Here is a 25,494-nt window from a genome sequence, read left to right on the forward strand (position 1 = left end):
TCAGTTCTTGAAGCTGCAGGATGGGCCTCCTGCAGGCTTCGGCCCCGGTGGGGAGTGCCACACGGCTGAGCTGGTACGTTTGAAGTACCGAGGCTTGCTCTTGCCAAAAATGTCCTCCAGGTTGGGGCTTGCAATTAACCCGAAGAGCTGGTCAACGTTCACGGGGTGATAGTACTGGTGTAAAACAGCTTCATTAAGCTGAGACCCTGTAAAACAAACAAGCAAACAGAAAACAATCACAGCAGGAAAGCAGAAAATAAGTTTCTCAGTGCTCTGCTCGAGGAAACCTTTATCTTAGAGCCCCCAGAGTTGTTGCACATCTCCTCCCATGCCTGAAAAACTTAAAACCCGTGCAGAAAGCAAAATTAATATTTTTCCTGGTCTTTGCAAAGCTTTGTGCTTTGCACACCCATCCTCATGCTACTAAACTGCTTGTTTTCAAGTCAGTTTATCCCAAACCCAACACATCTCAGCTCCCTTCAGGAGAAGGGGCTGCTTCATTGCAGTAAGCTTCCACTTTTCTATTCCCACTCTTGGATCCAGGTGGAATCTGAAATTGTACTGGAAGAATCCGGAAGCTCCCGGCTGTCTAGTGAAGGAATTAAAACAAGCAGGACCAAACTCTGCACCTACCATCAGCCCAGGAAGGGACAGGCTTACGGGGATCATCCTCATCATCCGTGGAGTCATCGCTGTTCAGATCCATCCCGTAATTATTTGCACTTATTTTGGGGGATCTGGACTCCCCTGGTGGTCCTAAGCAGGAGGTGGAGACGGATTTCTGAAGCCAGAGGAAAACATTAAATAAATGTTTTATGCCTTTACCTTGCAGCCCCAGGCAGCAGAGCTGCAGCCCTGCCAGCGTGCTCAGCCCCTCGTAGGCCCCTCAAGGCTTCCAAGGAGCACACGGGCTCTGTTGAGATCCCAGCTACCCTGCCCTGCTGAGGCAGCTGGGCGATGCCTGCGCACACAGGAGGAATCCCGAGGCAGAGGCAAAGCCCCGGAGCTATTTGCTGGGCAATGAACTGCACCCCGGAGGGAAGGTGGCCAGAAACAAGCTTATATATCCAGCGGGAAAAGCATCATCCCAGAGCCCTCCAGGTGAGAGGGTTGAGAAGGGGCACCTGACAGGCGGAACTGAGGGCTGCCCGGGTGTTTGAGCAGCCTTTTTCCACCCTTCCAGTCTCGGTGCCCGAGCGGTCCCAATGGAAACCTCCTTCTGGAGGCACACGCAGTCCAAGAGCCACGTTCCACGGGGAGGCCGGAATCGGCGCCACCGCGGGTGCCGCAGGCAACCCGGCCGCTCGGGATGTGCTGCCATCATGTGGCAATTCCCAAGCCCTTCCTGGAGACGGAGCACGGGCTTTTTCTTCAGGTTGCCCTGCACAGAGCACCCAGCCCAGCAACAGGACTTCTGCCCTCGCTCTGTGGTTAAATCCCAAGAGCCTGCGCTCCAGGAATCCTGTGCTTTTCCTCCAGTGTTGCCTGTGAATAAAACCACGGGCTGCTGCCAATGCACGGAAACCAGGTAAGGCCCCACTGAACCGGGGCTTTGCTGCCACCCAGGCCCACCTTCACAGGCTTGCTCAGCCACGTGCTGCAAGCAGCAGTCTGCAGCTGTGGCGGCTTGCTGCTCTGCTCCTCTCCCATCTGCTGCGGAGGCTCCTGCAGACCCGTTTCCTCCTGTTAAGATACAAGCAGCAAGTCCTCCTTCGCTCACATTCCCTCAAGGAAAACCACCAGATTCCACCTCTGGAAGCGAGCCACGCTTTCTGCTGCTCTTTGTGCAGAATCCTGTCACACTCCCCTTTTACAGAAAGTTTTTGTTTAACAGAATAACATTTTTCAAAGTCTTCCTACAGGACAAGAGTCACACAGGTAAGTCCTGTCTTTGCTGCCGTTGTACCAGCCACCTTTCCTGAACCCCTACGCACCTTTACCACGCTGAGCCCTGGATTAGAAGCAAGGGCAATGAATTCTGCTTGCTTGCCTCTCTTCTCCTGACCAAGCAGCTGGGGCAGCTCTTTAGGGCTCTCTTCCTCCTGTTAAAAAGTACCAAAAGATTTTCACTGCATAAACTCCTTCACCCCAATGATTTTACCCAGGAGTTTCCTCTTCCTCTCTCCTCAGCAGGGAAAGGCAGCACATAGCTCACAGGAGAGCCAGGGCTGCAGTCACTCTGAATTAGACTCAGCTTCTCTTATCTGCAAGAGCTTTGTCATCTCTCACTGCAAGCCAGCTGCTGGCAGCACATGGGGAACTCAGACCTTCATTAAAATTAGATGGGAAGAAGTAGGTGTTTGAAAGCCAGTGGTCTAGTGAATAAGAGCAGTGAGGACAGATGCAGAAGGAAGAATTTTTGCTTAACAGGGATAGCAGTTGGAGGTGGATTTTTTTTTAAACTAAAGAATAAAGGCAAAAAAAAAAAAAAGTCGTGTTAATTTGTTAGCAGTGGAAAGAACAGGTACTGTGATATTTTGAGACAAGCAGCTTTGACTAAGCCTTAAGATTCTTTCCTAACCTCGTCTAAGTGCAAATGAGGTTACATGAAGCCAAATGATACCTGAAGTTTGTTATGGGGATCGTATGAAACCTATATGGTAAGTGAATGGAGTAAACAGAAATTAGTAAAAGACTTAAACAAGCAAGTGCTTTTTGGAGCTCTTCCTCAAAGTGCCCTTCAGCCCTTTAACAAAAGGGAACACAAAACCAACTCTGATTTCAGCAACAGAACTAACTCATTCTTGCAAAAAACCCAGCTTCTTATTGCAATAACACGCTTGCCTATCAGATTCATTGCAGTCATTCCTCTAGGCAACTTAATTGCTGATTTCAAAGCCTTAAAGGGTGACACAGTATTTTCAGCCCTCACTAGATTAAGAGAGAGGTTACTTCAAGGCCCCTTCAACTCCCCACCTTTATTTTTCTCCCACTGAAAGCTCCGAGCTCCAGCTGTGGCGACGCAGCCTTCTCCTTTCCCCGCTGTCTGTGATCCCTGGGGAACAAAACCACCATTTAGTCAAGAGGGAAGTACCCAGCACTACCACCACCCCCGGCGCTCTCCGCTGTGGACTCGAGCGCCCCAAGCCTTCGGCAGAGCCGGACGCTTCCGCCAGCCTCCCCGTTTCAGCACTGTTATTCCTATGCACTGCTTCGCCCTGTCTGTACCTCTCCTTCCCTTGTTCCACCTGCCGCTGCTCTACGAGATTCCTCAGCTCCAAGACTCTCTTCCCCTTCTCTTTCCCATCATCCTCTCTCCTTTTCTGCAGGGGCTGCTGCTGCTCAAATTCATCTTCCTCCTGAAAGAAACAAAACCCCTGAAAACCCCCAGCTCAAATGGGGGAAAACCAGAAAGCTGCGAGGCTTCCCCGGCAGGAGCCCATCTTCCTCCCACAGAGGAGGGCAGCGCGCGGGTTCCCTGCTATTCCTTCCCCTTTTTGCACGCAGGAGGGATGCAGTGTTGCTCCTACCATCCTCAGGGCTTTCTGTTTCTGGGCACCAGCTTCTTCACCCTTCCTGGAGAGCTTTTTCTTGCTCTTCTCCTCTGCCGCTTTCTCTTCCCGGACTTGCGGGAGGCGAACCTGGGAAAGCCACACAGTAGCTCCGTGGATGAACGTCACGGCCTCTCCCAACAGGGGAGCCTGGGAGAAGTCTGGGGCCTGTGGCCTTAACCAAACCCAGCTCCTAATCAGGCTGAGGACCCAGCACCCACCAATAAAGCCACTGGATTCAGTGCCAGCCTCGTGCAGCAAGTCCACCACTTACTAGAGGCCACGTGAGGAGGAGCCCATCACCTGGAGCGACAGCAGAGAAGAGCAGAGATGGTTATACAGCCCCAGAAGACCTGTGCCAACTTTGTGAGCAGTTCTCCGCAGAACAGGGGGATCTAACAAGATGCTGTCTGAGGCAGGGACGAGCTCATGCTCAGGACATGTGTGACAAGTGCAGCAAGTGACTGACGGGCACTCAGTCCCACAGCTCACCAGGGGGAGACAGCCCGAAGCCTGGGGAGACCTCTTACCTTCTCGTCACTCTGCAGCATCTTTTGTTCCATCCGCTTTTTCTTCTCTTCTTCCATTTGTTCTACCCGCTCCCGAGCCTGCAGCGCCTTCCTCAGTCGCTCTTCCCTCTTCCTGGGGAGCACACGTGCAAGAGGAGCCCTTAGCTTTGCCTGCTCTGGCACAGAGGATGAGGAGGGGTACAAGGACTTTCCCTCTCCCTCGTGGCAGCTTGCACGTGCCACGCAGACACTACTATTTCCCTTGGGAGCTCAGGCCAAGCCGAGTCACAGCAAGTCACGCGGAGCAAGTTCATGAGACGCCAGCAGGCGCCTTGCACCAAGGCAGTCCTTGCTTTAGCTGGCAGCGCCCGCAACGGCCCTTCCAAGGGAGAGGCAAAGAGGACAGCACAAAGGGCTGCCTGCCTGCCAGGAGAGGCCTCCAACCCCATTCTGTGCCAAGCCAGGGAAGGAGCGGGAGGCGAGACCCCACTCACTGCTTCATTTCCGCCTGCCGCCGTCTCTTCTCCTCCTCCACTTTCTGCTTCCTCTGTTCCTCGGCCTCCTGCTTCTTCCTGAGGCTTTCCAGCCTCTGCCGCTCCCTCTCCTGGAGGGAGAGGATTCAGGCTGTACCAGCCACTGGGACCTGTTGCTACCCCAGGGCTGCCTGTACACAGGCAGCTGCTCAGCTAAGGAGTCACTGCCAGAGCTGCGGCCGCCCATTCCCTGGAAAGGGAATGCCCATTTGGGAAGGGATGATGCAGATATCCAGTGACACCGTCCGCCTGGAGCGGCCGGGCCCTCTGGTTTGGGAGGGCAGCACCTCATCACCTGCAGGTGCCTGCAGCAAACGCTGCCTGCCCAGCACGGTGCCACCCGTATGGGCAGTAAGGAGGAAGGCAGAGAGGGAGCCCAGGGCAAAGAGCCTGAAGGCCCAAAGGTCTCTCAGCAGCTCCCAGGCCCAGCAGGCCACCTGCAAAGGGACCCTGCCATGTCACTGCTGGCCAGGCCAGCCCACAGCCCCAGGAGGGAACGGGGGGACTCCAGGGATGCCAGTGCAAGGGGAAGGAGCTGCCACTGCCTGGGATACAAGTAGAGCTGCTACAGCTTTCCAGACCCATGGTTAAGGGAGTTGTTACTTACAACGAAGTCTCCCTGTAACGAAAGAAGGAAAAAGGAGAAAAAAAAAAAAAAAAAAGGGGCAAAAATTAAGGTTTTGGAAGTCATGTTAGCACCCGCCCCCTCTGTGCAACACCCATTTTTACAGCAAAATTCCCTTGCTAGCACACGGATCACTCTGCCAGACCCCTCACTGCTGTATCCCGGCCCCGCAGCAGTCAGTTACGCTGTGCAGAGAGCCCATTCCCATCACAGAGAAGAGCTTCCCGTTTCCTCAGGGTCCGGCGGCTCCACGGACCAGCTGGGATTGATCTCGGTACGACTAAGGCCTGCAGGCTGATGCTAAGAAACAGGCCAGTGGTGTCTGCAGACCAGCCACGGGAGCGGGCAGAGGCGACGTGGTCACGCATCTCTAAGCCAACAGCCCCTCCTGCTGCTCCCAAATCTTGGCACGTGCCCCCCTCAGCATCCCGGCAAGGGAAGGTGGGAGCTGGATGCACCTTGGGATCGGGCCGGGAGGGAGTGTTGTGCTTGATGAGGTTCCTTATGGCCCCCCCTCGCCCCGCGGGGCCCGGGCTCGCCAGCAGCTGGTTCCTCTGCACGGCCTGCAGGAAGGTCCTCAGCGGGCGCACGACCTGCGGGGAGACATGGGGCAAGTCAGCGCGTGTTGGGGAAGGGGGGCAGGGGAGGACAGGGCATCCCTTCACCTTGCTGGCTGGGGAGGCCGCAGGCGCCGCGTTTTTTGCAGGATTCACATGCTTTTCCTCCAAAGGGGAAAGGGCCCGGCCTCCCGGCTGCTGCCTGTCCCACAGGACACCCGTGGCTTGTCTGCAGCTCCGCGTCCTGAGGGCGTCAGCAGGAGGCAGGTTAGGAGGCCGTCAGCAACCCAAGCAAAAGGCTTCCCCCACCCCTCACACAACCGGAGAACAGGCTCAAGGAGCCATACGAATGTCCCAGAGCACTATCAAGGTTTGACTGCAGCAGATGTCAAAGCCACACACACAAAGCTTCCAGCCACGTTACTTTGCAGGCCACAACTAAGTCCTTCCAGACCACTCCAGCTCATTCCTTCTCCCTGCAAATGCCTCATACCAGAAACACGAGGGCTTCTCCTGGGGCTTGGCACTGTGGGCTTGTTCCTGGTTCTCCTTCTGGGGTTCGCTAGTTGTGTTTCCACAGCTTTCTGGGGAAGAAAATAGAAATAAAACAGTTGGCACCATATGCAAGGCATCCTGCAGCAAGTCCTGCCTCTTATCTCCAGCTCTCAGGTGCCCAGAGTCCCGCTGAATGAAACTGTGCTGGAAAAGACACCCATTGACCACCTTGCCTGCCAGTGTTGTGCATGTGCCTTGAGCACATCCTTCTGAAGAGGCACAGCTTATCTCACCAAAAGATGCTACTCTTTACCCCAGCTGCAGCTTCTTTAGGATTATGCAACTTCCACAGGAAACAAACAAAAACATTTGAAGATCTCCACGCCTTTGCTTTGAGGGACGTCCAATAAGGAGAACCTGTAATGCCTAACACTGCAGGAGCTCAAGGAGGAGACTGACGTCGAGGTGCTATAACACCACATGCAGCTACCTGGAAGGCTTCAGGTCTACCAGTAATCATTAAAAGCACCCCCACTGCCACCGAGGTCTGCCGAGGAAGCGTTTATCTCAAAGCTTGGAGGTATTTACAAGAGGTCCTTGCTTGATCTAACCGCAGAGGTTTCACACTCTCTGGAGATCAAGTTTCTCTAAAGCTGTGGTCAGAGATAATTTTGTGCCCACACGAGTCCCACATTTTCCTCACATCCTCATGTTGACCCCGTGGCCTCTGTGCACGCGGAAAGGGAAGCAAAAACAACGGAGCGTTACCCTCGTTGCTCCCTGGTCGCTGCTCAGGGGGAGGGCTGGCAGCCTCCATCCTTTGGCTTGCAGCAAGGCAGCTTTCCGGAGCCTGCAAGAGAAGGAAACACTATCCCTTTAGCACCGTTCCTCCACGGGAAAAACACTAAAATGGACCTTTCTGCCCCAAAAAAGCCAGTCATTTCCCACTGCTGGGGCAGGGGCTGCTCCTCCCAGAGCTGTGCTGCTTCCCTGGCAGCTGGCTGACTCATTTCAGCAGCAGAGACCTGCTCGCAAAGCGGCAGCCTCTCTGCACTCCTCAGGGACAGCACTTCTCAAACCACACTTTAGTCCTAAAGGATGGACAAATCCCTTTACAGTCTCAGGTTACGGCACCATTAGGAATTTCGGTACCTCCAAGGAGCCCTGGCAGCAGTTCAAAGAACAAGGTCACTGCAGCACAACACCCCACGGTGTTCCCAGCCTGCCGGGGTGTCCGCACAGCCACGTTTCCCCCTACTTCCTAAGTGGATGTCAACTACCAGCGCTCAGCAGTGCCCTTGTGTAACGTGACGGTGTGGGACAAAACCACCCTTTGGCTGCACCGTCCACTTCTATGACAGGGTGTCCTACCTCCTAACAACAAGCTGCCAACCCCGGAGCTGCCAAGCAGGATGATGGGTGGAGAGGCAGCAGGAGAGCTGCTCGTGAGCCCAGGACAGACCTACCTTGTCACTCCGGGGGCTCGGTTCTGGTCCGGGTCTGCAAAAACAAAGGAAGGCTGTTTAAATTATTTCAATTCCCTCGGAGGCAAAAGAGACACAACTCTGTCCTGGGGGCACCTCTACGAGGACAGCAGTAGGGAGCAAGTTACATGTGACCAAAGTGCCACGGAGCAAGCGCGCTGGGGCCAGGGAGCGCAGGTGGCAGCTGCCCCCGGAGCAGCACGAGTTTGTTTCAGCCAGGCCACGCGCGGATGGCGCAGCAAATTCTTCTTGCCGAGTGTAACTTTGCACGGAGGAGCCACGCGAGTGGGTTTTGTGCCTTTCTGCAGGGCTTCTGCGTTTGCAGCAAGGACGCTCCAGGAGCCGCGCGCAGAGCTGTCCCTCTCCCCAGCCAGATTCCAGGGCCGCAGGAGGCCAGGAACGGCCACCGCCGCCACGGCAGGATTCACCCCACCACCTCCACCCGCCTCCCCAGCCTTTTGGGGCAGGGCAGCCTCACCTCGCGCCGCCGCTCACGTCGCCTTCCCCGCACGCCTCCCCGGAGCTCTGACCTGGGGAGGGAGGGAGGCAGCCGGGGCGTCAGCCGCCGCGGGACGCTCGGCCCTGCCGCGGGACGCTCGGCCCCGCCGCATCGCGCACGGTTGGCAGCGGTGGGGCCCGTCTCGCCCCTCCCGCAGCGCCGCGTCGCCGGAGCCGCTCAGCGTCGCTCAACCAGCGGCCCACGGCATTCCTGCTTCCTCGGGAGCCGGGCTGCCTTGGGAAGCACTCACTGCAGGAAGCCCCAACAGCAGCAGCTCCCGGGGAGCCGCGAGGGCAGGGCACGCGGATTCCTGAATCCCGTTTCCTCGTGGGACTGTGCTGCTCGGGTCCCCGTCCCGTTGCTCTTCCACCTCCACCCCCCAGAGCATCCAAGCTCCTTTGCCAACTTCAGCCGAGGCTCCTCGGTGGAGGCTCTCGCTCTCTGCAGCCCCTTCTAATGGCTGGTGCTTGGTTTAAAGCCCCTGGCCGCTACGGGGCCGAGCCACACGTGTGGCCAGGAGGAGCCAGGCTTCGTTTTCCTTCTCCCCTCTCACTTTTTGGGCCATCTGCAAGCTACGTGACCCAACCTCCATGCCCAGGTGGGCATCCCCCTCACTCACGGCAGCAAAGCAGGAGAAACTCAGCCTGGGACTCAGCCCAGCAGCGTGTGAGGACCTAAAAATGACACCCAAAGCAGGTGGAAGCCACAAACCCTCCTGCTGAGGGCACCAAAAACCACCTCGACACACAGACGCAGCAGCTAAAGGGAACTCACAGCTCTCTCTGCTGGAGGCAGAGGACGACTCTCGGGCTGCCGCCTTCCTCGAGATGGCCCTGCTGATGGATCTGCGGATCATGCTCTCCCTCTTGCCGGCCAGGGAATACTTTTCCGCCAAGGAGGCCCTGTGGCTTTGGCGGAGGCGCGCGGAGCGGCGCCGTGCTTTGCCCCTCGCCGCGCTGCCGTTGCCGTCGGCCTCCTGGAAAAGCCCCGTTCCCAGGCCCAGGGCTCTGCGCTCCGCGGCTCTAGCGGCCTCGGGAGCGGAGGTGCTCACGTTCCTCTCGGGACTCTCTTCCCCCTCCCCATCTGCTTGGCCAGGGGACGACGCCGGGACATCCCCATGGACCCCGCGTTCTCCATGGGCCTCTGCTCCCTTCCGCAGCTCGAGGCCAGGGCTGCCGGTGGTGCCCGGTGCTGCCGGCGGGCCCTGCTCCGCTCCGGCGCGCGCCGACACCGCGGCCGCGGGCGCCTCTCCCGCCGCGGCGCCACGGCTCCGGCGCCTCTGGGAGGCTGCGAGCTTCGTGCTGCTTCTCCTCCTGGATAACCTTCGGGAAAAAGGAAATGAAGCAAGGGAATCGGCAAGGGGCGCGCGAGGCTCCCACGCCCAAGGGATTTTGGGGCAAAAAGTGGACAAACTCCAATGTGAACCTACTGGTTTTCCCCCTCTGCCACAGCCCGCCCGCAGCACAGGATGTTAGAGGACAGCAAGATCACACCGGCAGCACCAAATCCACCTCCTGCACCCTGCACAGCGGCACAGCCCCGCGGGAGGGGATTTGGGATTGAATCCTCGCACATCCCAGGCTCTAGGGATCAATTTTATGGGGAGATCTCCCCTAGGAGCAGCGGGCTGTGCTGCTGGCTGGTAAAACAGGGGCGCAAAGGCCGAGGAAACATTCCCGCTCTCACGCAGGGCTTGCAAACAGCCTGGGAAGCAGAATAGAGCAAACAGCAAAACACAGACGTGCCGAGGAGGGGAAACGGCAGCAGCCCGACCCCGCAGGATGCAGCAAAGTGCTGAACTGCAGGATGAGCTTCCTCCTGGCGAGCCATCACCCTCCTCCGGGGCGTTGTGTCCTCTCTGAAGGAGGTTGGTTGTTTTTTTTTTTTTTTTTTTTTTTTTTTCCAAAGCTTCTTTAAAAGAGGACAAAGCTAGGGGGGGATTTGTCTTCTTTCAGGGAGCAATCCAGCTGCTTGGCAGCTAACAGGGTGTTTTAAGAGGGCTCCCCGTTTAGCTCCTGAATGGCTCTCCTCAACCAAACACATGCAGCAGCTCCCCACACTTCCTGCTGTTCTTGCTCTTCTCTCCAGGATTCAGCATCGGAGCCATCCCTGCTTGTATGTGCAATTAAGTCCTGACCCAGAGCATGTTGGCCCTCCATCCACTTGCAGACAGCCCTGTTTGGGAGGCTCCCTCGGTCCCCAGGATAAACAGATCCCCTGCACAGCAGGTTTCAGCTCGCCAGCGCGGTGTTTCTAGGCCTGGTGAGTCCCAGTTCCTGATTCTCAGGCACCGATAACGCATCCGGGGTGTGAACACCAATAGCAACAATATTTATGATTGTTTCTAACCAAGAAGGGAGGGGAAAAGGGAAAAAAAAAAAAAAAAAAAGAAAACCCAGAGCCCGTTTACCAAACACCCACAAGCAGCGCAGGGCTGACCTCTTTTTGAGCTGGACGTGCCCCATTAAGTATCCTGATTAGCTCAGGAAAACACACCGGCCTTTGGCAGGGGGTGTGGAGAGACACAGCCCAGCTTTTGTCTCGCCCTTAAGTTAAGGCATCGCTTTCCACCTCCCGCAGGCTCGGGCTGCGCGGCAGAGCCCGAGCGGGAACGCGGGAATGCGGGAATACCTCCTCCGGGTCGGCTCGCGGTTGTCGTCCCTCAGGGCGGCCGACTGCCTCTTGCGGGGGCGCCTCCTCTGCGAGGGCGTCTTGGGCACCAGCTGCGGCTCGGCGCCGAGGCTGCTGCGGGGACAGGGGCAGGAGAGGCTCAGCGAGGCCGAGGGACGTCCCCCCGGCGCGGAGGGCGCCCGCGTCCCCTCGCGTGGGGACGGGCGCCCGTGCGCGGGGCGCGTACCCGTCCAGCAGGCGCAGGCCCTGCTCCTCGGCCGCGCGCAGCCAGGCCAGCCGCTTGTGCCGGGCGTCGTGCAGGAGCCTCGAGAGCCGCTGGCCGCACACCTCCAGCAGCTGCGCGGGACCCGCCGCCGCCACCGCCGCCATGGCCTGCGGGGCACGGCCGGCCGTGGGCACCGCGGCCACCGTGAACCCGCCGCCCTCGAGGGGGGCTGAGCCCCACGGATCCGGCCTTGCGCTGCCCCGGGGGGCCGCCCTGCAACGGGCCAGGGCCTCCTAGCACACCCCCCACATGGGGCAGGCCCCCCAGAACCTCCCTGCTGCAATGGGGCAGGTCCCCAGACCACCCTGCAATAGGGCGGCCCCCCCAGAACCTCCCTACAAGGGGGCATCCAGTGCAATGGGCCCCCCCCCGCAACAGGACAGGCCCCCAAGACCTCCCTAGCGCCCCCCTCCCATTATGGGGAAGGCCCCTGGCAATGGGGCAGCCTCCCCCACCCCGGCCTCCCTCCCTGCAATGGGGCAGACCCCTTGGAGCCCCCTGCCACAGCGACCACTCCGCAAGAGGGCGGTCCCCACCTCGAGCCCCTCTCCTGCAATGGGGCAGACCCCTCAGGACCCCCCAACTCTGAAAAAAAAAAATAAATAAAATAAAAATCCTGCAATGGGGCAGCCCCCAGGGCCCCCTCCCCACAAGGGGGTCCCCAAATGGGGCAGCCCCCAGGGCCCCCTCCCCACAAGGGGTCCCGCACTAGGGCGGCCCCCCAGGGCCCCCTCCCCACAAGGGGGTCCCTCCCGCACTGGGGCGGAAGCCCTGAGGTCCCGCCCGGCCGCCTCTCCCGGCGCCCGCCTCACCCCCACAGCGCCCTCCCGCGCACGCGGCCCTCCCTGCGCCCCCTCCAGCCCCGAGGTCATCACGGCCGGAGCCAATCAGCGGGCGCGCGCCCGCCCAGGAGCGCCTCCTATTGGCCTTCGCCGCTGCCCATCACCTTGCCGCCTTTAAAACCTCGCCCCTCAAGTCCTCCAGAGCCATAGAGACGGGCGGCTGGGCGGGCCTGCGCGGAGGGCGGGGCGGTGACGCGGAGGGCGGCCGTTGGGTTTGAATTGAAGCGCGCGGCGGCCATGGCCGAGGCGGGAGCGGGGCCGGCGGCGGCCGCCATGGCCGAGGCGGGAGCGGGGCCCGCGGGGCCGCAGCGCGTGGCGCAGCTCCCCGCGCGGGCGCGGCAGCGGCTGGAGGCCTTCCTGCGGCGCGTGGACGACGTGGACCTGGTGTGGCTGAGCGAGATCCGCGCGGAGGCGGACAGGATGTTCGGCAGGTACCTGCTCCCCCCCCCTCCCCCCGCCGCGGGCCGTTAGGCGCCGCTAACGGCTTCTCCCCGCCGCGCAGCGCCGGCAGCGACGAGCCCGAGCTGATGCCCAAGACGCCGTCGCAGCGGAGCCGGCAGAGGAGGAGGCGCCCGTCCGCGCTGCAGGGCCAGGCCCAGGAGCCGGCCAGGAAGAGGTGAGCCCGGTGCGAGGCCCCGTCCCCGCGCCGCCTTCCCCGTTCTCCCTCCGCCGTTCCCCTTCTCCCTCTGTGGAAAGATAGGGCTGGGGATGCTGCTTGGGGCCTAGAAGGCTGTGACCAGACAGTGGCCGCTGTGACCAGAAAGCGGCTACTGTGACAGGTAATGTGGCACGAAGGCCTCCTTTGATAAGGCAGGTGTCTTGGAAAACCTGGCAAGACTTCCTTTGGAAACTGGGTGCCCAAAGGCAGCCCTCCCTGCGCAAGCGCCCGCTGCTCTGTGCTGTAGAGGCTGATGAACCTGGCGGTCTGAGCGGGTTATAGCAGCAAGGCTCCCGCTCGAGAACGCGCTGTGCGGCTATCCTGACTTCTCTTGCTCTGTTCCCTAGCGTGTTTCTGCAACCTTTATTTCTCTGGCTCTTCTTGGTGTAGCTCTAGCTGCTTCCAGCCCATATTGCACTAAATATGCACATATAGCCATATGCACATATAGCCATAGAGCCCATATGCACATATAGCCATATGGGCTCTTCCATAAATGCACTAAAACATGTAGGACAACAAAGCTGAAAGGCATGGAAGTTATTCAGGAAGCATACGGGGAGGCCTTGCAAGCAGATTTAGATGGGCTTTTTTTTTTTTTTAAATCTGCTATGTTCCCAGTTCAAAAACAGCCATTTCTAATCCCCACATGAGCAGGTACAGAGCTGTTTTGTTGGGAATTTCGGTCTACTCCCGGATCCAGTTTCGGTCTAACAAGCTGTTTCTTTTGCTAGAATATCTCGACGTCGGAAAAGCAGTCTCAAGCCAGTAGCCTTTGAGCAATGCTCTCAAAGAGCCCCAAATAAACAAAACCTGGAACTAACCCTGTCTGCGGCTGAGGGCGCCTCCTCATCTCAACGTGTGACAAGGTCGCAGTCCGCAGCGCTTGCCAAGTGCTCCGGAGCCCCCGTGGAGAAGCCCTCTGCGCAGCCGGCCAAAGGAAAGGTGGTTCTGGTGGAAATCGGAGTCAACGAGCGCCTCAGTGCCGAGTTACTCCTGCAGAAGAGAGCGTCTAAGCCGGGTGAGGAGGTCTCCACAACCGTCCTCCTGAGCCCCGGGGATGCTTCTCCCCAGGACAGCAGCGCTGCAGAACCGCAGCCTGAGCTTGGAGCTTCCCTTCTGGCAGCTCCTCACACCCCTAAGGCAAAAGACATAGGAGAAAGCAGCGGTGCTCTTAATTTTAAGCCAAACACAACAAGCGCAGCTAACGTCACGGTCATTATAACCGAAGAGCCTAAAGAGCAGGAGGTAGATGTTCCTGCTCAGGTACCGGAGCCTAAGGAGGACTCTGGGAAACAGCTTTCCCAGTCCATAATTGAGAGCCCGGGGACTCCGACAGGATCCAGAGTCGGCCGTCGCTCCGTGCGCAGAAGCCTCATGGGGAGACCTTCCACGATCCGCAGGACCTCCCTGGCAGAGAAATACTCGCTAGGCAGCAAAAGGCAAAGTGTGATCCGGAAATCCCTCGGCAGGGCAGCGGCCAAGAGGAGGACGTTTCAAAAGTCCTCCGTGTCCTCCGGTCCTGGGAACTGTAAGTTTAAATGTTACCTGACAAGTTTCCTTTGCGTGGTTCCTACTTGGTTGCCCTGCTGCTGGAGGGTAGTTGTGTTACGGAGCGGTTCTGCAACTGCTCTTTAAGAGGGGTATAGGGTCTCGCACAGGTGAGTGTTTTCTGGAAAGCGTGGCAATGAATTATTTATTTATTAACTCCAAAATGTCTGCTAGCTCTAGGGCCCTTGTTTGAGAAGGAAATTCTGGGGCTAAACCATGTAAATCTCTTCCAAAAGCTTTGAAGGCTGTTCCAAGTCTCAGTAGAGACAGATACCTGAGAAGAACAGAAACAGATTTAAATGCTCTGAATCAATTAATTTAAATGGTTTATAAGTCCTTGCTGCTGGAATGCCATCGTTGGGTTGGCTGCAGGAAAATGGAGTGCTGAATATTGCCTCTCTTGAGCTGAGTGTCAGGCACAAACAAGGGGCTATTAAACAAACAAATAAGTGGCTCCTGGAAGGCAGGTGTAGGCAGGTGCTCCTGTCCTGTGCAGGGCAGGAGAGCCTGGCTCTTGTGCATGTACCTGGTTTCCAGGATAATGCAGCTGAACAGACGCTGCTGCAATGCTTCAATCTTGAGCTTTCTTGGGTGGGATTTGTGCTGCAAGAAACTGAAGCTTCTTGGAGCATTAGCCTTGTGCAGCCAAACCTGGATATATTTGGACAAACGCTTTGATATTTTTCTTCATATCAACTCAATGATTCCATTGGGATGTCTTTCCAGAACCGTAATACTGCACTCCTGTAACTTCTCCTGTGTTGATAACAGTTCTGTGTAAGCTTCTGCCTCTGCTCCAAGAGCTCCCTAAGGAAAAATGAAGCTGTAGGGACAGAGGCACCAAAGCTTTTATCTCTGTAATATAAGCAAATCTTCGTTGTTGTGATCTGCGTTTCCCGAGAGGCTTAAGGAGGCCTTTATTCCTTCCCTCTGTTTGCAAAACCTGAAAAGATTTTCCTGCCATCTATCACCGAAAAATCTGTTTTCTTATTAAAATGGTAGGCAGGGTTTTCTCCAGTGCTGCTTAAGTTGCCCTTGTAGCAGCACGTACCTGAATTGCAAGGAGATATCAGAGACTTTGTAGAGGCGTCCTGGGTTGTGCCCTGGCCTGTCCCCGTGTTTTACAGCTTTGGCTTTTCTTTCCTCTCAGGTCTTAGCAATGGAGAGGTGCCAGGGGAGGAAGAAACAGCTGTCAAAACTGGGTGAGGCAACCTTCAGATTCCTTTAGCCTTAAAATCATGGTTGGAGGCTTTCCTAAGTGGCATTTTTCATTTAAAATGCACTGTTTACAGGTAACTATTGAACATGATTGTCATCTTTTTCTTTGTAGGCCACATTCTGGACTTTGCACCCCCTCTAAGCTGGTAAGATTTAAGCAGAAGTTAAAAGCATTTCAGCTTGTTGGACTTGCAATTAAAATGTGTTAAATGCATCTGACTGGAGGTTAGAGGAGTTCCAGGCACAGCTGAGTTCAATCACCATGGTTGTATTAAAAAAAAAAAAAAAAAAATAAGTTGAATAAAGAAAGTTTAGAACAGTTGGCTGCGGAGGTCTAATCTTCATTGTGTGCATGAGCCTATTTATAGCCTACCTGGTTCCATAGGCAGACTAGAGAAAGTCTGATATTGTCAAGTCAAACATGATGTTCCCAAACAAGGGATCACAATGTTCCCAAATCAGTACAACAAAAACTAGAAAAAGACTCATCTGGGAGAATGAATGAGCTCATGTGACTCGAGGCTTATTTTGGCTACAAGTTGAGGCATCTTGTCTTACCTGAGACACTGCAGAGCTAAGGCTAGCTGAAATTAGACAATAACATGCTCTTCCTCATCTTATAGACACGTATAAATATATACATTCCAGGAAAATAATTGATACATAACAACACCAAATTCCGGCCTTGGTGTTGCTAGTATTAAGAACAGGGACCTGTTTCTGGCTCTTGCTAGAGATAAGCTGCATGAAAATTCAGTGCCGAATCCTTATCCACAAAGATAAATAATCTTGACATTTAAAAAAGCGTTTGAGTTGTGCACAGTTTGGACGCTATTACAGTCTTGGTATTTCAAAAGCTTTTTTTGACCTTTTCATTAGCTCTGCAAATTATATAGAGCTTGTCAGTTTGTGTTACAGTGACCACAGAAATCTGCAAATATTGTTGAAGCCAAAACATCTTCCTCCAGAATTCTCCCTGGCCTCATGAGGAAGATTGTCAGGATTCTGTCAGCATTTCATGCAGAATCACATTAATTCTGACTTTGGTTATTGAAAGTGATGGAGCTCTATGGCCTTAGTACTTCTGTGAGGAAGGACAAGCTTAGGTGTAATTTCTTCAGCTGTGCTTTTCACCACCCACAATTGTTCAAGTAAGTGTAGTTCTGGTGGCTATGGATTTTAAATGCTCACCTGAGTTGTGGCTGTGGAAAGGCTTGAAGTGAGCATGTTATGTGGGAGGGGAAATCTCTGCAGATATGTGAATAGATTTTTTTTCTCTATTCCAATGCGTTTATAGATGCAGTCTTGTGGCACACTGCTACCCTGGGCCACCAGGTTTACCTTATCCCATCCCTCAGTGGTTTTCTAAGGTCTGATACCCAAATTATTCAGCTCACGTGCTTCTGTTGGCCTGCAAGATGCTTTCTACAGTTATGCTATACTTAGTATGAGCCTCTGCTTTGGATGAGATTCTCTGTCCTTTGCAGCTGCTGCTTTAGTTTCCCCTTTTCTCCTTCCCACTCCTTTGTAGCTGCCAGCCTACCTGCGTGTCCATTTGTCCTTGTTAGTTAAAATGAGCTGTGCTTCATTTTTGCCCCAAGTCAAGCAATCATAAGCAGATTTCCATCTTGGAAATGCCTTGTCCTCGATGGTTTATGCGTTTCCTCATTCAGTCCAAGTAGCAAATCTCCCATTATGGATGCTCATGTTCTGTGTTAAATGGGCAGGACAGTGACAACAGGGACTTTATGAAGATGGTGACTGAAATATCTTTCATAGCTGGAGATTAGGACTTAACCCAGGGTACTAGTAACACTAATTTCCAGTATGTTTTCCCTGGCAATATTGCAGGCTGCCTAAATGACATGGTTTGAAACAGCAACTGCCTGTGTCTGTGCGAGAGCTGTGCCAAAACCTCTTTGCTTTTCCTACAGGATGTCCAAAGTCCACGGATGTCCCTACGTACACGGACCCTCAACAGGGACGAGCAGTCACAGGAGATGAGCAACACAGGTAACTTCCAGAGGCAGCTTTTGGGCAGAATTCTAAAACAAGTCCTGCCTTTGTTGAGGCTGACCTGGAAGTCAAAAACATGAGCTACTTTGAGTCTGATGCTTTTCTGATGCCTTTTTTATTTATTGTTTATTGCTAGAATTGACTGAGTTACTGCCTTTTCTTTCAGAAAGCAACTTAAATAAGAATGGGGAAACCCAGGACCCGCCCCAAAGTGCCAGGTACGTTTACAGGATCCTTCAGGCCCAAAGGCACCCTGGGGGATCTCTAGTCTAGTTCCCTGCTCAAAACAGGGCCCGTGCTGAAAATGTTAAATAGTTCCAATGTTTTGTGATTCTGCAATTTCTGCAATAAGTTTCCCTCCCTGTAATGAGAAGAAGAAAAAAAAGGCGGGGGGGGATTGAATTTGTATCTTCTCTCATTAGAATTTTTTTCTTGGATAACTGAGTATGCAAAATATGGTTTATTTTAGGCTAAAACAGCATACATGACCCCCTTTTAAACCTGACTTTGGTGCTCAGGGGGGTTGGCCCTGTATGAGGACCTGTATTTTTTCCCCCCCCAGGAGAAAGCAAAGCTACAAAAGAGCTGTGGATCACCGCTATGACTACCAGCAAGAGGAAGATGGAGGACTTTCTCCTCCAAGAAGAAAGACCCCATCCCCTCTCTGTCCGGCCAGCAAAGTAAGATGCTTGCATCCACAATGCACTGTGCCTGGGGCTCTTGCCTGTGTAGTCTCCTGAGGATGACTTGGCGTTCTTGTCACAGGTGGTACGTCCTTTCAAAACGTTTTTGCACACTGTGCAGAAGAATCAGCTCCTCATGACCCCAAGTTCTGTGGGGAGAAGTGGTGTAATTAAATCTTTTATCAGGCACAACACCCCTCTTCAAACTGATCCTAAGGTAAGACAAGATTTCGAGTTGTAGGCTCGTAGATGATGGGCTAATGTGTGGCCAAGTTAAAGCACAGATGCCAAACAAAATTCCTGATCCGTTCTAAACGGAGGAATAACTCTTTACACTTCCATCACCTAAACAAACCTGTGATTAGACAACTCCCCTGGGTTCTTATGCTATGGCATTTCTTTAACACTCCCAAGTAGCCTAAGTGTGTCAGAGGAAGGAAAACTGGGAAAGGAAAATTGAGAGAATGCCACTGTTCAAACCGAATATGCATCGACATCAACAGAGTTTGACCCTTGCAACCAGCTATTAGCAAAGATGAGGTAAGAGGCCTCTGCTGCTTACAGCAGCATTAAAGTTGACCGTGTCGTGGGGGAAGCTCCTGTGGCTAAAGCAGGGTGGATTGGAGGAGATCTGGTTCTAGACCTCCAAAAAGTTGGTTCCCTTGCGCCCTGTTTACACAAAGCTTTTACTTTTTCTGTATCCAATAACTTCCTTGTGGAATAAGGTAATTCTAGGACTCGCTTTCCTTGAGGGAGAGTTGGGGAGGGAGAGGGCATCATCCTGCACAAACTGAAGTTTGCTTAAAACTGCCTTATTGCTTAAAACCATCATAGTTGCACTGCTTAACGAGTCTTGCTGTATTCCCTAATGATAAACTTCTCATCTGCTGAAGCAGATGAGGGATTCAACACTTAATGTCAGCAGGAACATGAGTGTGATTAGATTAATCTCCATATTGGTAAAGGAACTGATGTGATGAGAAAACCCCTCTGACCTGTGGATCCTTTGTTTTAGTTTCCCTGAATGTTGTATTTTAGGTTTCATTCAAAGCAGGCAGCTTCCCCCTCAGTGTGACCTTTTCTATTTGGGGACTAAACAGAACTAAGTAACACCAGAGAAGTAAGATCTAATAATTAGTTCAAATTTAGCTAGTTTGGGTACAAATAACCACCAATTTTTTTGCAGTATGGAGCACAGCATAAACTAATCACCTAAGTAATTACCCTGCTTATCAGTGCTTTTGCTTGCACTGAGCCCAGGGCTGTAATAACTTGGCACTTGCTGTGCCCCATCTGACACTGAATTAGCTTCTCTTAATCTGATTGCTGTGACTTTAGTGCCTACTCTACCTTGTTCTTCTTGATAATATACTTAGGCTGAGTTAGCTGGATTGATGTGGAAAATGGGGGGAAAATGCCCTACGTTTCTGTCCAGATGATACGTGGAGCTGAATGTGTGCCCGAAATAAACTATAAAGGCTCTAACTGGTGCTTTGCTGTGAGAAATCTTTGTGGGAAGCAAAGAAACCAAGGGGAACTGGAAAACCAAGGTGTTTCCTGCAGTACCACCTTTCCCTGTTAATCTGCAGAAAATTGGTGCTAATATTTGGCAACTATAATACATTTTTAGGTTCTTTTTACTGATGTTAAGGCATAGTAAGTCTCTGCAGACATTTCCTGGACTCTAAGAGCTGATGGTTCTGTTTCAATTTCCAAGCACCTCTTGCTGTTAAAGATTAGCACCGTTGCCTTGTTTTTCATTGCATCTCTTCCAACCAGGTATGATCACATCATAGGCTGCTTGAGATCTTTTTTAGGCTTATGACCTCCCCTGGTTGTGGCTGCAGCTCCTTGCTGTTGTCCATAGTTACCTGATCAGGCTGGGGCAGGAAGGAGCCCTTGCAGCTGGGTATAATCACTCCTCGATCCACCCTAGGAAAAGGAGAGGCAGAAACTAGAGACTCTGAGGAAAAAGCAAGAGGCCGAGCAGCTGAGGAAGCAGAAATTGGAGGAAGAAAAAAGAAGGCGACTAGAAGAGGCAAAGCTGTGAGTAGCTGCTTTCTGCCTTGTCCACACTGCACTCCCTGGGCTTTGGAGCTCTTTGCATCGCGGTTACTTGTCATGCAGATTCTCTTTCAACAGAAATTCTTGCTCGTTTGCTCTCATGCTGCTAAGGCAGCATTTGTTGTGTTACTGTCTACCTAAAAGGTTTAGTAACTACTACTGAAAAAAGTTCTTTTCACCTGATTGCTGCTTCAGACTCTTGCCCCAAGTCCTCTGTCTCAGATGAAGCTTAAATATCGCCAATATTTAAACTCATGGCCTTAGCGCGTTAAGTTTTGCTCCCTGAGAGGTTTCTCTGTTCACCCTGCCCTTGAGCTGTGGGATCTGTGGAAGGAGCTGAGATCCGTTGCTGAAGCCAGGCTGTGTCCTACAGGAAGCGTGAGGAGCGTCTCCGCAAAGTGCTGCAGGCTCGGGAGCGCGCGGGGCAGATCGAGGAGGAGCGGAAGCGGCGCATCGAGCAGAAGATCGCGCTCTTCGATGAGAAGACTGAGAAGGTAAAGGCCCCACGTGCCCGTGGAGCTTACTGTGCTTAGGCGAGCCTCTGTGGGGCTGCACTGTGCCATGCTCATGCTTCTTCCAGAAAAGGTGGAGCTGAGGATCTTTGAATAAAGATCTTTTCAGAAACCTGGCATTCAGGGAATTTAAACTGCTTTATTGCTCTTGATTACAGCTAATAGAAGATTAAAAGCTTTGTTTTCCAGAATTGTTAATCTAAAGAGGGTGTATTTAGGCTGGCTTTGTTCACTTGAAGTTGTTTTCCATATGGTTAATAGAAGAATCAGGGAAATAAGCAGGCTTCCTTGTATCTGAAGTTTTCAGCCACCTTACAATTGGACCATAGCAGTTGGTTGTCTGCCTGCAGTACCTTTATGTGCTTTACTTATTTTATGCTGTTTAAAACGAGTTCTGATGGGCTCTGTTACATTTGATGTAAAAAAAATAATAATAATAATCAGCAGAGAATCCTCTCCACTCTGGAGATCCAAGGGAAGGTAGCTTCCCTGGCTGTCAGTGCTGGAGAAGAGCACACAGGCTACTTTGAGTGGCAAAGAGGGGGAGGCCTTTGCTTTGTGAGTGGGTGGGAGCTCTTCATCCTTGAGTTTTACTGTTGTGATACTTCACCTGCACCTGAGACTGAGCCATTCACTGTGCCCTAGGTGCGGGAAGAAAGGTTGGCAGAAGAGAAGATCAAAAAGAAAGCGGCTGCCAAGAAAATGGAAGAGGCAGAGGCCCGGCGCCGGCAGGAGGAAGAGGCCAGGAAACAGCGAGCGCTGCAGCAGGTCCGTCCCGGAGCTCGTGTGCTAATGCCCCTGTTGCCTCCCGTCCCGCACGCACTTAGAGTGCCTGTGAGCTGCTGCAATCTCTGTGAGGCAGCCAGCGAGGGTGCTAACACTAAGCAACCGAGTGAAAATTCTGCTGTGGGAGAGGAAATAAGCTTAGGTTCTGTCCTTAAAGCTTTCTGCAGTTTTTTGCTTCCTTTTGCAATCTGTTGTGAGCTGTTATTGATGACTGTGAGCCAAGTTTCTGCAATCCTGGACAGGTTCTTACTGAAGACAGTGAGCCAAATTTCTGCAATCCTGGACAGGTTTTTACTGAAGACCCTTAATTTGTGAATTGGCAAGTATTAAATTTTCCAGTTAAGGAGACTGAACAGCGTTATGTGGGAAGAAGTGATGTCGCTTAATCCGTCACCTCTGCGCGTGGAGAGGGCCCCAGGGCACGGTGGCCACTGGGGCTTTGGGCTACGCGGTGGGCAGGGCAAGGCCAGCACTAAATTGCTGAAAAGATGAGGTCGCTCCCTGGAGAGCGTGTCCTCTGCGTTAGTCACGTGTGTCACTGCTGCACCGAGTGGTGTTGAAGCCTGGATCAGAACAGCTGACCCTGATTTTGTGTGTTCTGGAACCTGTTCCTGTAGGGTGTGGGGTTAGTAATTAGTCTTGTGCTTGCCAGGAGGAGGAGGGGGAGCGTCGGCACAGAGAGCTAATGCAGAAGAAAAAGGAAGAGGAGCAGGAACGTGCGAGGAAGATCGCCGAGCAGAGACAGGCAGAACAGGAGCGGGAGAAGCAGCTGGCTGCAGAGAGAGAGCAGGAGCGGAAGAAGGAACAGGAGAGGATCCAGGCAGAGAAGTAAGATCATCTCCATTTCTGCACTAAATGTCGTGCCGGGGCTTCGGAGGGAAGCGCTACCGAAATGTCCCAGCAGAGAAGAGCGGCTTCGTGCAGCTCTGCAAGAAATTCTGGGCCTGATAAAGTAGCCAGTGTGGTGGCGAGTGCCCTGAAAAGGTGCAAGAAAGTAAGAGGGGCTTGCAGCAGGCCCCGTGGATGGGGGATATCCCTGTGCAGTTTGGGGTGTAATGAGCTGCTACTTTGGTTCTCAGGCAACGTGAAGAGCAGGAGAAGGCTGCTCGCCTAAAGAAGGAGCTGCTGGCTGCTAAAGAACAGCTCCACAGAGAGGTAAGGCCACTGTGCTGCTCAGTAGCTACTTAGAGCCGGGGGGATCTGGCTTTAGTAGCCATCACTGCTGGCATCTTCGTAGCTCAGGGGCTGCTGACAGCCCCGTTGAGTGACTTGTTGCACTGCTGGATTTAACTTAACAAAAGAGACTTTTAGCAACCTGCGTTTTCACCTGAACAGGGACTAATAGCCCACAAGTTATTCAAATAATTTTTGGAATGCCCATTTCCAAGGGTTTTCCCTGCAGCTAATGGGATTTTGCAGGAATTCTTTTGCTATTTTGACTTTATAGCATAACTGGGGAGAATTTGCACCTCTGCTTTGAGGGGATTTCAATGAGAGAACAAGGAAGCACAGCTGGAAATGGCCCAACCTTTGTGTTCCAGGGCCATTCAGAACTCTGGCACACTGAGGACAGCTCAGACTGCTGCGTTGGTTTTGGTCACTGTGCCGAGTTCAGACTTCCATTAGATGTTTGGATTTTCAGCATCTTGGAAAAAAGGATCCGTGGGGGAGTAGAACAGCCTAGTTAATGAGGTTAAACTTACTGTGTCTGTGATGTGGGCTCGCCAGCAGGAGCAGCACAGGCTAGCAGAGGTGAAGAGGCAGGAGCAAGAAGAGAAGACACTGCCAGAGGAGCAAAAGGCTAAAGAGGGTGCCCAAACACAGCACCTAGAAAAGAAAGAGGTAATTCTGCTCTCTCTGGTGGCATTTCTTTAAGGGATCACATCAGAGAAGTCAGCTTCCAGCCCTGAGCTGCTGTTGCCATGGGCAGTTTTACCATGTGCTTGCTTTTTTTTTTTTTTTTTTTTTTAATTCTCCTTCAATAATGAAGGGATCCTGTGAAATCTCACTCTGATTATCGGAGGCTGATTCCAGGTAGCCTTGAGTAAATGACTTGCAAGAAACAACAAGTATTTGCCAGGACTTTCCAGTCCTGTCAGTACAAGGGGGTGAACCTGGAATTAAGATTCCTTTGCTTAACTAAATTTCCTCTGCCTGAATACTGACCCCCCAAAGAGCAGAGATGTTGAAATGGGGATGTTTAAGCTCAGAGGGAAACAGCCACAGGGCGGCAGCAGAGCCTGCAGACCAGTGCTGCCTGGGTGAACCCTGCTGATGTCACCTGAGGTGATCCTGGGAGTTAATATTCTTGTCTGGGAGTATTTAAAATAAATACACAGATCTCTTTCTACCTGCTTGCAAAACTGTGCATTTTAATCTTTAAATGCAAAAAGAGTGCAATGACTTTCATTTATGTTTGTTTTTTCCATGATTCTGTTTTTAGGGAGCAAAACTGTTTCCAGTTTTCTAGAGACACTCATCTTAGGAACTGACTTAAATTTTGTGGTTCATGAAATGTGCAGTTCTAGCCTCATCTTTTCTGTGTTCAACTGTTTCTGCATTTTCTCTCAGTCATGCTGTTCCCATCAGTTACATGAAGTTTGTCCTGGAGTGTGCTATAGTCGCTTCTGAACAAGATAATGATCTGTTTAACAGTATTAAACAAGACCAAAGTATTTGAAGGACGCTGCTCAGTTACAGCTTTTGGGATGCAGCAATTTCATTTAAGCCTTGCTTGGGTAAAGTGGAACTGCTATGTTTATATCAGGATTTATTGCCAGTTTGTCGCACATAGCTGATAAGCAGCCTAATTAAATTGGAAAAGGCAATGTAGAGTTGTAATTGGGCCAAAGCTTTACAACTCTGGGTCTTGTAATTACTTGCTAAAGTGAGAGGCAGAGCAGAGAGAGGTGTTGCCGGTTGTGCCCTACCACTGCTCGGGAGTCTCCAACGACTGTGATTTCTGTCTTTCAGGCTTCTCCTGTGTGCAGTTCCTATGAGATGACCCCCCAGGGCTTGAAAGGTCCTAAACCCCCCAAGATAAATCCCAATAACTACGGCATGGATCTGAACAGCGACGACTCCACGGATGATGAGAGCCAGCCCCGAAAGCCCATTCCTGCCTGGGCTACTGGTACGTGCCGGCTGGCTGGGGTGGCTGTTGACACTTCCCAGGGCAGTTCTGCTCTTACTGATGACAAGACTTGCTGCAAGATGGTTTTTCCTAGTTGAATCCTACTTGCACAGAGGTGCCAACCTGGGGCAGTGTGGGTGGAGTGTTGAGTCCAGGAATTCTCTGCCACCCAGGACGTTCACAGACAAAAACTGCACAAAAATCCATCAACTGTGCTGCTAAGGTCACTTTTGCCAGCATAAGTGAAAGAATATTCTGATCTAGTGCAGTATTTACCCTCCAATCAATGTATCCTGCTGCCCAAGGCATTACTAACATGCCTCAAGGCACCAAACATTACAGGAGTTCTCTGATATTTCTTCAGTTTTCTGATTAGTAACGAGAGGAGCAGGAACATAGCCAAACATCGTACATTAGCAATTGAAAGAAGCTAATGATAATGTAATCCCCCCTCTCTCCCTGCAGGGGATCAGCTTACCCAAGCCGTAATCCGGCAGTACTACAACCCGCCCGATGTGGACGCGCTGTTTGGGATCATCACCAACCCCAAGCTGGAGGACATCTTCAACAAAAGCAAGCCCCGCTACTTCAAGCGCACGAGCTCCGCCGTCTGGAACTCACCACCGCTCGCAGGGGCCAAATCAGTCCTAGGGCTGCCCTACGGCCTGAAAAAGTAGAGGTGGCTGTGCCCAGTGGAATCCCCAGCACGCACTGCTGTTCCTCTAGGCAAGGAAGAAAGTTATTCCTCAGTGTCTGTAAATCTTTACGTATTAGTCTTGAATAAATGCCGTTTTTTAGCAGCCCTTTTGCATTTTCTATTTTGGGCGGGTTTTCTTTTTTTTCCCCCCTGCTCAGGCAAACCAAACTTTTGGGAGATCTTGTTGGTGAAAGATGCATCTCCCTTGAACCTCAGCCCGCAGTTAGGAAGCATTTAGACCTTCA

General features: G+C 52.8%; 2 protein-coding genes across 2 annotated transcripts; one reads left to right on the forward strand and one right to left on the reverse strand.

Moving 5' to 3' along the window:
- LOC148592666 (inner centromere protein-like) lies at window positions 1-11,193 on the reverse strand. The gene is made up of 19 exons (XM_088534257.1): window positions 11,051-11,193; window positions 10,825-10,938; window positions 8,968-9,515; window positions 8,173-8,224; window positions 7,677-7,710; window positions 6,979-7,060; window positions 6,209-6,299; window positions 5,824-5,959; window positions 5,617-5,751; window positions 5,141-5,152; window positions 4,495-4,604; window positions 4,022-4,133; window positions 3,471-3,581; window positions 3,169-3,299; window positions 2,917-2,995; window positions 1,935-2,042; window positions 1,573-1,683; window positions 634-781; window positions 1-206 (listed from the first exon to the last, which is right to left on the reverse strand). The coding sequence occupies exons 1-19, from the start codon at window positions 11,191-11,193 to the stop codon at window positions 1-3; spliced, it is 2,463 nt and encodes an 820-aa protein (XP_088390383.1).
- On the forward strand, window positions 11,192-25,229 carry INCENP (inner centromere protein). The gene is made up of 18 exons (XM_088534258.1): window positions 11,192-11,233; window positions 12,241-12,362; window positions 12,434-12,547; window positions 13,324-14,120; window positions 15,291-15,342; window positions 15,471-15,504; window positions 17,293-17,371; window positions 17,541-17,592; window positions 17,937-18,054; window positions 18,140-18,274; window positions 19,994-20,103; window positions 20,495-20,615; window positions 21,279-21,401; window positions 22,072-22,247; window positions 22,499-22,574; window positions 23,112-23,261; window positions 24,393-24,552; window positions 25,018-25,229. Exons 1-18 carry the CDS (start codon window positions 11,192-11,194, stop codon window positions 25,227-25,229), a joined length of 2,673 nt encoding a protein of 890 aa, XP_088390384.1.
- The last annotated feature ends 265 nt before the right edge of the window (window positions 25,230-25,494 follow it).

This window comes from Tinamus guttatus, unplaced genomic scaffold, assembly GCF_059628265.1.
Source record: "Tinamus guttatus ecotype Peru unplaced genomic scaffold, ASM5962826v1 Tinamus_guttatus_pri_ptg000546l, whole genome shotgun sequence".
Taxonomy (NCBI): Eukaryota; Metazoa; Chordata; class Aves; order Tinamiformes; family Tinamidae; genus Tinamus; species Tinamus guttatus.